This window comes from Diadema setosum, chromosome 4 (genome assembly GCF_964275005.1).
Source record: "Diadema setosum chromosome 4, eeDiaSeto1, whole genome shotgun sequence".
Classification (NCBI taxonomy): domain Eukaryota; kingdom Metazoa; phylum Echinodermata; class Echinoidea; order Diadematoida; family Diadematidae; genus Diadema; species Diadema setosum.
Window position 1 is genome coordinate 12,885,661 of NC_092688.1, and position 15,725 is coordinate 12,901,385.

The 15,725-nt window shown below is 39.0% G+C and overlaps 1 protein-coding gene across 2 annotated transcripts in view; it reads left to right on the plus strand.

The window, feature by feature from the left end:
* LOC140226878 (SH2B adapter protein 2-like) overlaps positions 1-14,830 on the plus strand; it is a 101,257-nt gene extending 86,427 nt beyond the window's left edge. The window contains exons 6-9 of one of the 2 annotated variants that reach the window (XM_072307306.1): positions 1,770-1,955; positions 8,152-8,366; positions 9,783-10,146; positions 14,667-14,830. In XM_072307306.1, coding sequence (XP_072163407.1) covers positions 1,770-1,955; positions 8,152-8,366; positions 9,783-10,146; positions 14,667-14,770 — 869 coding nt within the window. In that variant the 3' untranslated portion in view covers positions 14,771-14,830. Of the gene's footprint in view, positions 1-1,769; positions 1,956-8,151; positions 8,367-9,782; positions 10,197-14,666 lie in introns of those variants that run through there. The other variant, XM_072307307.1, reaches the window with a different exon arrangement.
* The last annotated feature ends 895 nt before the right edge of the window (positions 14,831-15,725 follow it).

Below are 15,725 nucleotides of genomic sequence, written 5' to 3' on the forward strand. Positions count from 1 at the left end.
AATACTAGAAGAGAAGCAATGTACAAGTGTATACTTGCAAGAATGGCATTAACCCATTGAGGACTAGTCCCAAGTATACTCGGGCAAGGGTCTATGGGAAATGGATGTTGTAGCAAAATCAACCCATCCTCAACGGATTAAAAAGTAAATAAAACGATGGAAAAAAATCTTGAAAATTTACCACAAGGGCAAGGACGATGCTATTCACCTTTGCATATCAGGGGAAATTTTGTGGAAATTAAGACTAATTAACCCGGTGATATTTGTGACTGTACTATCTGATAAGCCTTTTTTTTTTTTTCTTTTCTTTTTTTTTTCAATGATGTAGCATCAGAAAGTGGGTCTTAGAAAGAAATTTGATGTGTCTTTCCCAGAGATACTTTGAGCCGCAGAAGACCGATACCTCGATGAATATGTTTTAATTTCCACGAGCGCAAAAAAAAAAACCCAAAAAAAACCCAAAACAGTTTTGCTTTGTTTTGTTTGAAGCCATCTCAAGACTGGAAGTCTGGGAGACTAAGACAAGGCTCAGTAATGGCCATTTTCCCAGTTGAACTCAGCTACGGTGCATCGTGGCCATGAATACTTCATTACTTGTTGATCCTGCCTGGGATTATTCGGGCTTTACAGAGAGACGAAGGCAGTTACAGAGGAGTTCAAAATTGTCCGTTTGTAGGGGAGAGCTGTTTATTGCATGGAGAAAGCAATGACTTCTCTTCCTCTCCTTCACTACAAGATCAGTGCAGTGGGATCTGGGAAAGTGACGCTGAAGTTTGCCCCCCCCCCCCCCCCCTTTGTTCGATGCATTCACGATTACGCTGAAATACGGCATTATTTCGCGTCTCAATTTGTAATGTGAATACAAGTATACCACAAAATACAGCATTAGATATATTGTGGTACATGTAAGTAGATTCGTACTTCAAATTTCACACAAAATCTGTATGCGTGGTGTGAGTTTAAATGGGTGTGAGGAAATACCAAGGATCATAAAGGGGTGTATTTCTCACATGATTTGACACACTTCCTGACTTCCCAAGAAGATTTGTGCATGTGTAATGCTTACCTTGGAGATGTGTACTTTTGGGCCAGGAATGCCATGGTATTTCATGAATGTGAACAGTAACGAATGAATTACCATGGTATCTACTATGGTACATGTAAATCGCCATTAAGAATAGTGCCAACAAATTACCATAAATACAACAGTAATGTAAATGTGAATGCAACAAGTTTTGCATGTAATGCCAGTTTGTTTTTTGGGTTTTTTTTTTTTTTTTGGGGGGGGGGTTGAGATTTTAAAACATGGGTGATGGTGTCAAACTCAGTGCTAAGTATATCTGTGGAACCATTTCTTTCCCCTTATATATGAGCACAAAAATTGAAAGCCTCTATCAGATGCTACAGCTGCAGCAAAGATTGTTTTGTACCATACACATAAAAAGGGAATGAATATTTCCACAGACAATAGCAGTGGCTGTTGGCATGGTGGCATTCAATCCTCTGTAAATATAGGATATTTGCCAAGTTGCAAATGTAATATGTTCCCCCAAAATTCAATTCAATTGCGATTACAAATGAAAAGGCTTACAGCCTCTGTATTACAGTCCATTGGTCAGGATGAATAATAGAAATTGTGTCAAGCAGACTGATTACCAAACGAAATTACCCACTCTCTTTAACTATTTCCTTCATGAAATACTGATATTTCCAAAATACATGTATATTCAAGATGGTCTTGCTTTGCTTTGTTTTGTATTGTTTTCCAGTTATATCAACCAATGGTGCCTCAAAAAGCCCCCAGACCCCTGAGACATCCACAGGGGGCCACTCCTCCAGTCGGGACCCCTCGCCTCCGGCCACCCCGCCCCCGCAGGTTCCCCCCAGGCGACACCTCGAGCTCAGCAGGACCAGGTCCCTGAACAATGACCAGGAGCCAATGGCCCAGAGGATAGGTGAGAGGGGTGTTAGATGGGCACTGCATCTCTTCTCATAGCCCGGAATTCACGAAGGTGGTTTAAATTTGGACCATGATTTAAATTGAGACCATGGACTAAAATAAGTGTGAAATAGGAGTGCCTATGACATGCGCGTATCAACACACGTTTTTTACTGGATGCATGTTGGCATATATATGCAATCTGTCAATCATACAACTGTATTTACGCAGAAGAAATTTGCACAAACCATGGTCTAGATTTAAACCACCTTCATGAATTTGGGTCATCATGTTATGGCTCAGTAATTAAGACTGTGGACTGTCAATCCTGACTTACCTGCTTTGAGTCCCTTGGCGGCAAAGTTTGTGCCACCAATCTCTGAAGGAGGTGTTTGGATATCTCATTGTGAATATCTCAAGTAAACCACCCCTTCTCAGCCATGGACCAGGGAAGTCCCATCTGCATGTGGAAAATAATCTTCTAGCAAGCAGACGTGCCAAACACTGCTTAATCCAATAGTGGCCCGCCAGTGGAGTTCTAGTAAAATGGAGTCAAAAGGGGCCTGAGTTTTCAATGCTAGCAGAATCTTTGTCAGAGGCAAAATGACTAATAATCTTGAGAATAATCTTGGTACACTTTATTTTGATAAATTCCAGATATGAGCTTTCTTATTTCATTCAATTATTTATGTATGTATGTATGTATGTATGTATGTATGTATGTATGTATGTATGTATGTATTTATTTATTTATTTATTTATTTATTTATTTATTTATTTATTTATTTATTTATTTATTTATTTATTTATTTATTTATTTATTTATTTATTTATTTATTTATTTATTTATTTATTTATTTATTTATTTATTTATTTATTTATTTATTTATTTATTTATTTATTTATTTATTTATGTATTTATTCACTTATATTTTTACTTATTTATTTTACTTATTTATTTATTTATTTATCTGTCTATCTATCTATCTATCTATCTATTTATCTATGTATTCATTCATTTATTCATACATACACACAATTTTAATATTATGAGATGGGATGGCCAAGAGATAACAGTGTAGTGGAGGAGCTGTTTGGGCTCACTGGAGAAGATGACTTGTTTGCAGTTCTTCCAGATGTTTGGCATGGCATTCTATCCTTGTCCCCTTCTTCTTCTTCATCTTCTTTTATTCCTCCCCCCCCCCCCCCCCTTTCTCCTTCCCCTTCTTCTTCCTCTTTGTCACCATCATCATCGTCATCTCCTTCATCTTCTTCTTCTTCTTCTTCAAGGAAAGTAAAAAAAAGCTTCACAAATCTGGCAATTACGCCTTCAAGGGGTTTTAAATTTGTTGAGCCTCGTGGGTGCTTGCTCATTTCGCATTTAATCACTGTCCATAGTTGCCATGTCAAATAATTCCAAACTGTATCCAGATGCTGGGTAGATGCTGAATATTTCTGAAACGGATGAACCCAAGCGAGATGAAATCCTTGAGGGACCCAGGGGCTCATGTAAAGCAAGCTTTTTTAGATTATTATCCAAAGTTGTTTTTTTTTTTTAATGCACATAAATAGTATTGTTGAGTCAAAGCATCAGTGTTTTCTTAATAGCCCAGCGAAGATAAAGTACAGTTGAACCTCTCGTATCCGGACAAGTCGGGACCGGGGCTCATCCGGATAAGGGATTTGGCCGGATACGGGAGACTCAATGCTTTATACATGTGCATACATGTACTGATGTAGCCCATTGTAGTACCACATGTAGTAATGTGTATACTGCAACCTTTTTATTGTTACACTCGGTAACAGACCCCAAAACAGAGGTTCGTGTTTGCAAGAACGAAATCATTTTCTTTTATAAATTCTGGGATGATTTACGTAAATAATCATTAAGAAATGTATCAAGTATATGTAATTCATGTGTGTTTGTGTAGGAGTTCTCAAGGAGTGGGGAATCCCCCTTTCCTCCCGTAATTATAAAAAAAAAAAAAAAAAAAAAAAATCACGGCGAGATTGCATCCGTATAATAGAGAGATCCGGATAAAGGGAGGCCGGATAAGAGAGGTTCAACTGTACTCTTCTTGTGAAATTGGCTGCATCAAGTTGACTCAAGGTTCCTTATTTTCACAAGTATGTAGTTCCATATCACATCACTGTCCTGTAATGTGCTGAAGTGAGGTAAAATTCCTTTAACTTTGTGCAAAGAGTGCACTATGAAGTCTTCTAGTCAATATTAGGGACTTTTAGATTGTGTGGACACGACAGTGGGCAGGCCGCCCGAAAGTGCGAGCCAACCATTCCCAGTGACTCCTGTCGATGCCAGAGTAAAACCATTTTAGATTTCAGTCGACGGTGAGTACTAGTGGACAGATGTGGTGACGTAATAATCATCATGCTAAATACAAGCTGCGCATGCTGCCCGTCCTCAATCTGGGAGGACGTGAAATCCCACAAGGACATGTTCTCGATTCTTGAGATGGACGTGCCAGAAAATCTGGAGCATGCGCAGTATCATGAAATGACGTCATCACATCGCAGTCCAAGTCCTGGATGCGAAATCTAAAAGTCCCTACTATGATATCAGCTTTGAATCAGTTACAACGCTGAGCTAAGTTTGTGTGTGTGTGTGGTGGGGGGGGGGGGGGGCTCAGGATAAAATCAGTCAACAAGTGTTATATAGAAAATTTGACTTTTTTTTATCTAGTTAAATGACTATTCCTATTCAGGAAGCTTGTTGCAAAGACTGTCATGTCTGAAGGCCTCACAGGCCGCTAGTTTGGCCGTGAAAGTGAATAGTGGGAAATAGAGAAAAATTATTGGAAATTGAGCATCAGCGGAAGTAATGTCATATCCCGTGAAGTGTGTGAAGTACAACATTATTTCACAGAGTCAGATTATGCATTGTAGCTCACATAGCAGTTCATAATTACTCCAAGGTGCTTTTCCATGGTATGTTTTCACTTGTAAAGATTGTGTTGAGAATGACATAAAATCTAAAAATAGTTTTTGGAATGAAACCGCGCATAGCAACTCGATAGCAACATCCTCTTTCAGTTTTATTGGTTTGATAAGAATAAGAATGGATGTCTTCCCTTGGACAAGATAGGCAAATTATAAAAGGAAGCAATTAAAAGAACATGAACCAGAATCCGCTTGTGAAAATCAAATTATGCGAACAAGTCTGTCTGTCCGTGAGTATTTTTTTGTGGTGATGTATCATTGAGATACACTCTCTTCCAACTGTCACGAGTAGGCTCACTTGACAACACTGTGTGTTCCAACTTTTACTTCGAAAAGTTTCAGTTGCCTTAAATGGAACTGGGATCCGTTCCAGGACTGCTTTGGCCTCATGCCTTGCAGAAATAGTAGCTCCAGTACACCACAGAGCAAAAAAAAAATGATACAATATCCTTCAGTGAATTATCCATCTAGATTTTGTTTCTCCTCCATATACACTCAAGGGAGAAATGAACCGACAACAACAACAGCATCAGCGAAAATGATTGTGTATTTTGCAAGGAATGGAGGATTTCAAGATGGCGTGCTTACATTGCCTTAGTGCCATTTTGGGGAGCTATGCTGGGATTTAGTTACTTGTGCATATAAAGTGCTCTGCACAAGCCAAAAACAAAACACCCAAACAAACATGCAAGCAGTAATATGACTCTAGTAGTCGGGGTATTTATTTCCCCAGGTATTTCCAGTTTATTCTCATGATTTTGATGGGGGGGGGGGGGGGGGCAGTCTTATTCAAAGTCTTTCACACTCATCGCATATCATTTTGAAAGAAAGTGAGAGAGGTCCTTCTCATACACATACACACAATGAGAGAAAGAAGGAGAATCAAACAGCTTTATAGTCTATCTTGTTTTCAGTTAGTATTACATTACCCTCCCTTTTTCTATCTGTCATTTTTGTAGCAGGCATGGCATTTTCCTTCAAATAGAATTTTCCTGTTTGAAGCAACGTGCACATCTATATGTAAAGCCTGCAGTAATGATATTTTGAGGTGAAGTTAATTGGATGGACTTGTTGCTCATCAGAAAGAGGACTCTAGTGGAAGTGATTTTCAGAATGTTCAACAACGCATTGCGAGTCTATCAATGATGTGTGCAGATAAAAATTTTGTTATTTTTGTACACTTTTTTGTGTGCCATTATTCAGGAAGGATGCCCAATTAGGGATGGTGAAAATAATGACAATGCAATGTTGTTAGATTGTGCTATGATAATACAGTCTGTGCAATGACAAGGTAATCGAGTGCACTGGTAAAAGGTAAATGGAATGTAGAAATTTGAGGTTTTTCGCAGTGTTTGGTGTGTACTGAAAAAGTGGATATTTTCAAACAACTAATTTTTCGCGCTCGGCGGGGTAAGAAAAGTTTTGCGTGTTTTTAATTCCGCGGAATCAAGACATCAACTTCGGGAACATGCATGGCAAGCAAAAATATTTGCATGCTTTTATTTTCGCACTCGCAAAATGTGCGAAAATTTCATCACCGCAAAAATTTCCACTTTTACAATATATGGGATTTTTTTTTTTACCTCCACCAAGGAAGTTATGTTTTTGACAGCATCGGTTTGTTTGTTTATCTGTTTGCAAAATAACTGGGAAATCACTGGGAAACAGGGCCATTTTTACCATATTAATTATGTGGGGAGTGAGCTGCGTGGTGAGGGTCTGCACTCTCTCCAAGTGCTTTTCTAGTTTATGTTAGTGTTATTTAGAATCTGTGAAGGTTTACGTGGGAGGGAGATATCTTTTAAATTGTTGGCAGGAGGAGATATACTCAGCATGACACAACAAATTAGTGCAGTGTCATGGTTGCTTCCTGAAATAATTGACTGCTTCAGTAGTGTTCATGCAAAATCTAACTCAACTCAGTTCAAGCAGACAATGAACATGTTTGAGCCATTTGTGTGTGTGTGTGTGTGTGTGTGTGTGTGTGTGTGTGTTTGTGTGTGTGTACAATGATAATTTATTCTTTAGGTAAACATATACACTTTCAGTGCTAATCATGGAAAAAATACCCCATAATTCATTACTGTATGAGTCTAATATGATATAATTTTGTGTCAATACTTCATGTTTTTAATGTTCTGGTTGTCTGTTGTGTATCAGTCATCAATAAGTGACGGGGACTTGTAGTAAAATGCATCGTGATCATGTTATATGGTAGCTTAGGACTTTAATACAAAGGTTTGATGAAACTTTTTGCCCTCTGCCCTTGCCCTCTTCTCTCTCCCTCTCTCTCCCTCTTTTTCTCTCTCTCTCTCTGTCTGTCTCTCTATCTATCTGCCATCTATCTATCTGTGTGTATATCTCGATATATCTATCTCCCTCTCTCTCTCTCTATATATATATATACATATATATATGTGTTATATATATATATATATATATATATATATATATATATATATATATATATATATATATATATATATATATATATATATATATATATATATATATGTTATATATATATACATATATATATATATATATATATATATATATATATATATATATATATATATATATATATGATCTACCTCTCTAGATATATTCATTATCTATCTGTCAATCTGTATCTATATATTCTCTTCTTCTGTCTGATGATGTCCCTCTCCTTACCTGTCATAAGTTACTTTACTAATATTGTCTCTTCCAATTTTTGTCTTCTTGTCTTAATGGATAATTTGTCTTTGTGCTCAATGCCTCCCTTTGAATATTTGTCTTTTGTTGTTGTTACTGTTAATTGTATTTATCTTCCATATCATCTCCATAATTGTATATTTCTAACTTTTAATCTTTTTTTTTTATTTGTCCATTTTTCTGCCGTCTGTTGTCTTCCCTTCTGTATCTTGCCACATCCTCCATTATTTCACTTTCTCTTCAATCCATCTGTCTATCCATCTATCTATCTGTCTGTTGCGCATTTCTGTCTCACCAATTTTCTTGCTTTTCTCTTAAATTTATATAAATATATATCTATGTTTTTCTTCCATTTTTCTTTGAGCTCACTTTCATGCTTCTTGCTCTTTACTTTTCTCTTTATCTTTCCTCCCTCTCTTTCTATGTATGGCATCTCTTGTTATTTCTATATTCTTTTGCTTTCACACACACTCTCTTTCTCAATTCTGTCTCTATTGCACCCCTTCTCTTGCCATTTCTGTCATTTCTTTCTGCTCTTGTGCTGTGTTTGGAAGCAGAAATCCCACCAGCCCACACCGCCCCGAGTGAACCCAGCCAGGAGGAGCACCCTCTCACCCACTACCCGTGGTTCCACGGCACCCTGTCACGCATCGACGCCGCACAGCTGGTGCTGCAAGGCGGGCCGCTGCGCCACGGCGTCTTCCTCGTCCGGCAGAGCGAGACGCGGCGAGGGGAGTGCGTCCTCACCTTCAACTTTCACGGCAGACCGAAGGTACTGTACCGTCGATGCCAGCGGTACTGCCCATGGGCAGTGCTGGCATTTGGGATGCTAAGATGGGATTAGCTGTAAAGGAATTTGATAAAATGTGCAATAGTGCACTAAAAGAAAATCACTGTTATGCGTAACCAGTACTATGATTGTTTTGTCAACTTCTGGTATTTTAGCCCTTTCCAAGCTGTCTCACTACCAACTCGGGTTCCAGATCATTAGAGTTTCTCACTTTAATTTTTTATCATTGTGTCACCCCCCCCCCCCCCATATACTGCAAGAGGCTTCTATGGTAAATGTTCCGTGCAATGAGCATATCATGTGAAATGTTATCTTTTATCTACTCATTTATCAGCCAGAGCTGATAGGAAATTACAAAAGTGTTTGGCACTCATGTTGCATGTTGAGTGGTACTCCCTGCCAAACCAGGAAGTATTAAGCGGTAAAATTTGGCACATGCTTTTCTGGCGGTAATGAATGTTGAGAGACATGCAGTTTTATTTATTAACTCTGCATCATGGATGACCTATTGTCTGTCCATCCCATCATCTGTCTGTCCATCCAGGCGTCCATTCTTCCATTGCAAATTGTTCATGCTCATGTGATATTGTTTGGAGAGCCCCCAATGGATTTTCATCAAACTTTACGTTGGGGTAACCGATGACAGGGCAATTATTATGATGAGATTTTGGAGGCCGCCTGTGAAGGTCAGGGAGAAATGTCATTGCCAAAGCCATAGATTTTAATATTTATATGAAAACGTGGCTCAACACTAACACTGGTGCTCGTAGTGTGTATTTCTTTGAGAGGCATGGAAACAAAATATTAGTCATAGTTGATATAATTTTTATTCCTCCCATAAAATCTGCTCATTATTTTCATGATGTGACTTTATGTTTGTTTTTGCTTGTTTTTATTTCTATTTGCCTATTTGCTTTGCCAGGGTAGGGTCTATCCTGTCATATAGGAGACTAATAGCCAGAATTTTCTGGCTCACACACAAAAATAAAGATATTAATTCAAATACTACCACTCGTGATGATAGCCAAACAGGTGTTTGGTATCCCCCTAAATTTACCCTTGGCCTTGAAATTGTTCAGTATGTCTTCAAATAAATGTGGCTGTACTGGTGCTCCAATTTTTAGCCCATTTCCACTTTGAAACAAACTTCAAATATGAGGAATCATCTTCCTAGCATGTAGAATTTACTGTTGTCATCAGGCATCCCCTGTTGTCATGCTATCCCATTTCACAACGCTTCCTATTTCTGCAATGGAGATGAGTTAGGACCGTGGCCAAAGGTTAAAGAAAACATCCTTAAGTATCAGGGATGATGTCAGTGTTATTACTAGAAAGCTGATTTTAGTCCCCTTCTCTATCTCTCTCTCTCTCTTTCGTTCTTTCTCTTCTTTATGCCAGCATTTACGATTGACCCTTGACCCCGACAACCGCTGCAAGGTTACACACATGTGGTTTGAGTCCATCTTCGACATGCTAGATCACTTTCGGTCACACCCGATCCCACTGGACAGCCGCGATGGTTCCAGCCAGCCGGACGTGACGCTGACCGAATTCGTGCCAAATTCGCAGTCGATCAGCACGCCGAGCACGCCGCTCACGCCGGACATGCCGCTCAACGGCCTCGTCACGGGCCACGAACACGGCGGGCTGCCCGCCTCGGAGTTCATCGACCTCCCAAACTCTTTCGACCTCAGCATCTCGGGGCAGGCCATGGGGGGCGGCGGCGGACTGAGCACGAACTCCTCCCTCGAGAGACAGAATGGTCAGCACGTCTCGCATAAAGCAGTGCGAAATCAGTATTCATTTGTTTGAGAGTGAGAAAGAAAATCAAGAGAGTAAAGAGAGTAAGAGAGAGTGAAGTATATAAGCAATGATTTTGAATTAATATTTTACCTTAAAAATATATATATATATATATATATATATATTTCTGCTCTTCTAATGTGGAACTTGCATTTGTTGATGCAGAAGAAAAGAAAAATATGCATACATATGAAAGAGCCGCAAGTTCATTCAGAGATTTCTTCTTTTTTTTTGTCAGTAACTATAACTATATATTTGTAATATATTCGCAAATATAAAGAGATACGATAGCTTTATTCTCACATGTATTTTGTATGCCTTAGTAGGATAGCAGAACACGTTTTATGCATGGTAGAATCACCAGCCTAACAAAAGTAATAATGAGTATAAATAAGACAAGGGTCTGCTCTGTGAAGGTGTGGAATAAGCAAAAATCATGTTCTTTGTCATACGATTGACATTTGTAATGTCTATAAAGTTCACACACACTTTAACATTTCGCCGAATGTATGTACAGCGCAGTTACATTCACCCCAGCTTTGTCGCCATGCGTGGTACAATGTATTTTCTCAGTTGCCGCATTACTAACACAAAGCAATGCATACGTTCACCGTCACATATAGTCCAATGTCCTTGGGGCTACAGAGGCATACAGATTTGTGCTTCGCTATGGTCATATTGCGTATTTTGCGAGTATATTTTGTGTAGATCCTATCAAATTCCCAGCCTCTGCGAATGTTAAATGACGGCTTCAGGTTAGCGTTGTGAAAGAGCTCACAAGTCGTTTCAATAAACTGATTAAGGTTTATTTTCGCTGATGTGTGTGATTTTTACCAATATGATTATTCTTGTGCAGGCTGGCTACTCCTTTTTTTATTTTATGACACACAGGCCTTGTGACCAAAGACAAAAGCTTCTAATGCACTCAAGTTGATGTAGACTGTGGTTCACGTGCTAACAAAACACTGCTACATTTCACTCATTTCATTGTGCAGAAATCTAATTTCTAACAATCAGCCGTATACTTATTTCATTCCAGTTACTGGTTCGTCACTAATTCTGTTTTTCACTTGTTTCTTTCTTTTCTCGGGGGGGGGGGGGATGCAGTTGCACATCAGAGTATACGTAGAGATACAAGAAATTCTTCCACTCGAATGATTCCAACAGCATTCACAAATCCAACATTTCATCGATGACTGTCCTCAGTGTTTTAAGTAGTCATCATTTTTGTTTTCAATGTTTCTGTTTCGCAGGTTCATTCAAAATGAATTTCCTCTAAAATTGTGATTATGTATTTTTTTTCTGTTTTTGGATAATGAGAGCATTCTCTCACAATGTTGGAGTGGGAGAGTTCACTGTACTTTCCTTCATGCTTTATATTGATAATTATGATTATTTCAGAGTGGAAACAGATGGTTAGTTTGTCATCATTAGTTGGGGGGGGGGGGATGGATAGCAGAAATATTAATTGGCCTGGAATATCTATACAGTGTGTGATGTCAATCTGAGAAGAAGGAAAAAAAAAAAAAGATTTAAAATCAAGTGTGTGTGGTCCCACCCAATCAATTCTGAGTGGTGGAGGTTTGCTGTTATGTGTGAGGCTTTTGATGTGGGTGGATGTGCTGCCTTCAGTACAGTTTGACGAGCCGAGGTGGGAAAAAAAAACAGAAACAGTGCTCACTTGTCTGTTGGTATAGCTTTGTCTCCGTGAATATTTCATGCTGTGTAGGCATTTCAGGATGGTGCTGATATGTTGTTCCTGGTGAAAGGAAAAGAGATTATGTTCATAGAATGTAGGAAAGATGGAAGTTCAAGCAGTGAATAAACACTGTTCATTTGTCTTCAGGCTCAGACATCACGCAGAGAGTCACATTGTATTCAATTTTGTGGTCAATAATCTTCTATAGTCTGTTGCTACACCGTCATCACTGTGTGTTGCTCATGTCAGGACAGTAATTAAACATCATATCTCTTTTATTTTTTTATTCAAAGGAGCCAACAGGATGCCTTTATTACTTTGATATCGGACATTTGATGATGTAGATTTTTTTTCAGTACCTTATCTCAAAGTGTATCAAATTCGGTGCTCAAAAAATGCAAATTGAAGTTTGATGTCAACAGAAGGGATTTTCATTCATCTGTACTGCAGGTCCATTCTATTGTTTGATACAGTATTAGAGCAAAGAGGGAGATATCTTGTGTGTTATATCTAACAATAAACCATTAGCAAATACTCCTTTTGTAATGGCTGTCACTAGCAGTTCTAATGATTACAGTATATAAATATCGTACAGAGTCACTACACAGTTCAAGAGTCAATATTATGTCATATCGCAGGAGATATTGTTACCATTTATTTTTGTATCTACACTCTATATCATGTTCTCTCATGGCTCCTAATTCTCAGTTTACTTCAGATTGATGAAAACTGACATTTATTGCTGCTGTTTGAGATTAAGATTTGCTGGTTACGTTGATACGCTTTTTACCTCAGAGTATATATTCAAGGGAGGAGCCTCTGCACTATTCCAACTCCTCGCGAGATTTCCGGCGTGGATTCAGTCCACGAATCTCAGTTGATGTCATGGAATGGTATAGGGAGTATATTTTTACAAAATCACATGTGGACTTGGATGTTACTTTTTTTTTTTCAGGCTAAGAACCGCTATGCATTTATCTGTGCAATGCAACACATTGAGCCATGCATTGCAGTTGGGAGTATCAGAACCGTACATGTTGTATGTATGTTTAGCCATGCACACATATACACATTTGTATGTGTGATGTTTTATTGTGTGATGCAACAATGCAAGTACCTGTAAGAATGAGGTGTCAATGATGTAGATTTCTATGACCACACATTGTGATAGAGCACTGTTAGATGTATGATTGTATTTTTCACCGAGTCCATATATCACCTTTTTGATACAATTTTTTGCATATCTTGCCCTGAAGTTCTGGAAATTGTACATTGTCAAAGATGTTGTCGTGAACTTATTATTAGTCACAGTTATGACTCCCCAGTGGGTCGTCAGGCCTCGGCTGTGAAGTAAAGTCAGCGTTTTAATAGCCGAATCAATTTCTGTAACGTGACAGCGGCAATGAACTAGCTTGATGTAATGAAAGTCTCCAGAGCATTTCAGACTGTTGAGTTTAAAGGAACAAGATGATTTTTCCCCTATACCCAAAGATGTGCAGTGAGGCAGAATTCACATTGGTCAGGTAAGAAAATGGAATGTTCGCCACCAAGATAGGGTGGTAAAGTGATACAGTCAAAGCATGGAGTTCTCTTTTTCTTGCTGCCTTTTGGAGCGAGAGTTTGGAACTGTTCCAGTGAATACCACTTAGTGACACCTATGACAAGTCTGTTGCTTTCTTGTCTTTTTTGTGGTTATTTATGCATATGAATTTCGTGGTGATTGGGAATTTTGGATGTACTTTACAGTTCTCCATTCTTCGTTTACACCTGCTGAAGGCAAAAAGCCCTGAAGGGATGCCTCGATAAAAACTCAGTTTCTTGCTGTTAAGTTCATTTTTGTTTTGTTGTGGTATGATACTGATACTCCCCCCCCCCCAAAAAAAAAAAAAGAAAGTCAAAGATACTTGTTCTTGCACAGACTGTTAATTGTACTAATCATGGCACATCACGTCTATTAACTTTTGAAAAGGCATTTGTATGTTACCATTTTATACTGACTGCTTTATTAACGGAGAGATGCATTCAAATGATATTTTTTGCTGCTTCATGGGTACTCAGGTTACTGTCATATATGTAGGAAGTTTGTTTGTTTGTATGTTTATTTGTTTGCTTTTCCCTCCACTCCCCACTTAATTCTTGCCAGTGCTTCATAGAGCTGCATAATACTGTCACCCTCATGGCATCACTTTAATATGTATGTATAGACCGATGCGTAATACTTTGTATACATGCTCTGTCTCTAATGTGAGTAGCGATATAATATCCATCATGCACGAATTCATCACCGCGATAGATTGAGTCAGCTGTGTTAAAGATGGAGCCCTGATTCCCCCCCCCCCCCTCCCCCTTACCCGGCATCTTAAATTTGAATTGCAAACTGGTATCAGAATACCATCTGACATATTACTAGCTCAAATTTTGGGCTTGTTTTAGTGATGAGATTTTCAAGAATACATTGATTGTCCTCCAGTCTCTCGTGAGTGCTGAAAGCATCCCCATTTGTGATAAATACACAATTTACGGGGTCAAACTTGTGTGTGTGTGACCTTTAAGGGGACATATCGATGCATAGAAAACATGTTGCGGGTGAGGGCTGTCATCTTTAAAGCAGTCTTGAACTCTGCATGGGAATGGCAACAGCGCACACGCCAACACACTCACACCATCGCATTCACGCACACACGCACTGATCATGACACAGACACATTTACTCACACACACATATGCACAGTCTTGCACTTCGTGTTCTGACGTGTATACATTTCGTGTTTGTCTCCTAGATGCTGCGGCCCTCCCAGCAGCCGCCGTACCTAGCTTGGGGACCGCAAACAGTATACCCGAGGGAGCGACAGTAGAGAATGGTGTGTTAGCAGATACACAGTAGAGTACCGAAGTGATGGTGTCGCATCTTGGGTTGGAACCAGGTGCAAGCATGGTTTGTAATGATAGCGTTCACAGATATATAGGCCAGGTGAGGTTGTTTCAAACCAGTTTCCGTGGCGATGAATGACATCACACTTTGGTACTCTGTAAGGAGGAGGGCAGGGAGTGGTGTTTGCTATGATGTGGGATAGCCACAGTTAAAAGTCCTGTCTAAAGTCCTTAATGAGTTGGTCCAAGAACCATGTTAGGAAAGTTAAGGCAAAGTGAGAGTTGTGTCCAATTCATCAGCAAGGTGGTCCAAAAACAGAGCTGTGTCTGCCATACAGGGGAACAGCGAAATTAGAGTGTTGTCCACTTTCTCAGAGTGATGGTCCAAGAACCAAGCTGAGTTTACTACGAATAGGGATGGCAATGTCCAAGATGTCTTAAAGTCCTCAGTGGGGTGGTCAATAAACCGAGCTGTGTTGGCTACAACAAGGAAAAGGCCAAGTTAAGAGTTTTGTCTAATTCCTCAGTGGATGGTCCAAGAGCCGAGCTAAGCTTACTATAATAATTCATAAGGGTGACATGGTTAGATTTCTGTTTATGATCTGTTAATGAAGTTGTATTTACTATTGTAATGGGAAGATGAGGTTTAGTGTTGTTTATAATTTCTCAATTTATTTAACTCTTCAGTGGGATGGTCCAATTACTGAAGGATATCCAAAGGTTTAGATCAGTTCTTTTTGGGATGGTTTGGGAACTCAAGTTATGCTTGCTCCAATAAGGTACACCTACCGTGTAGTTATGTTTGTTCCAATAAGGTACAGCTAGTTATGTTTTCGTCCCAAATACAGCTAGTTATGTTTTCTCCATTAAGGTACAGGTAGTTATGTTTGCTCCAGTAAGGTACAGCTAGTAGTGTTTGCTCCAATAAGGTACAGCTAGTTATGTTTTGTCCAATAAGACACAGGTAT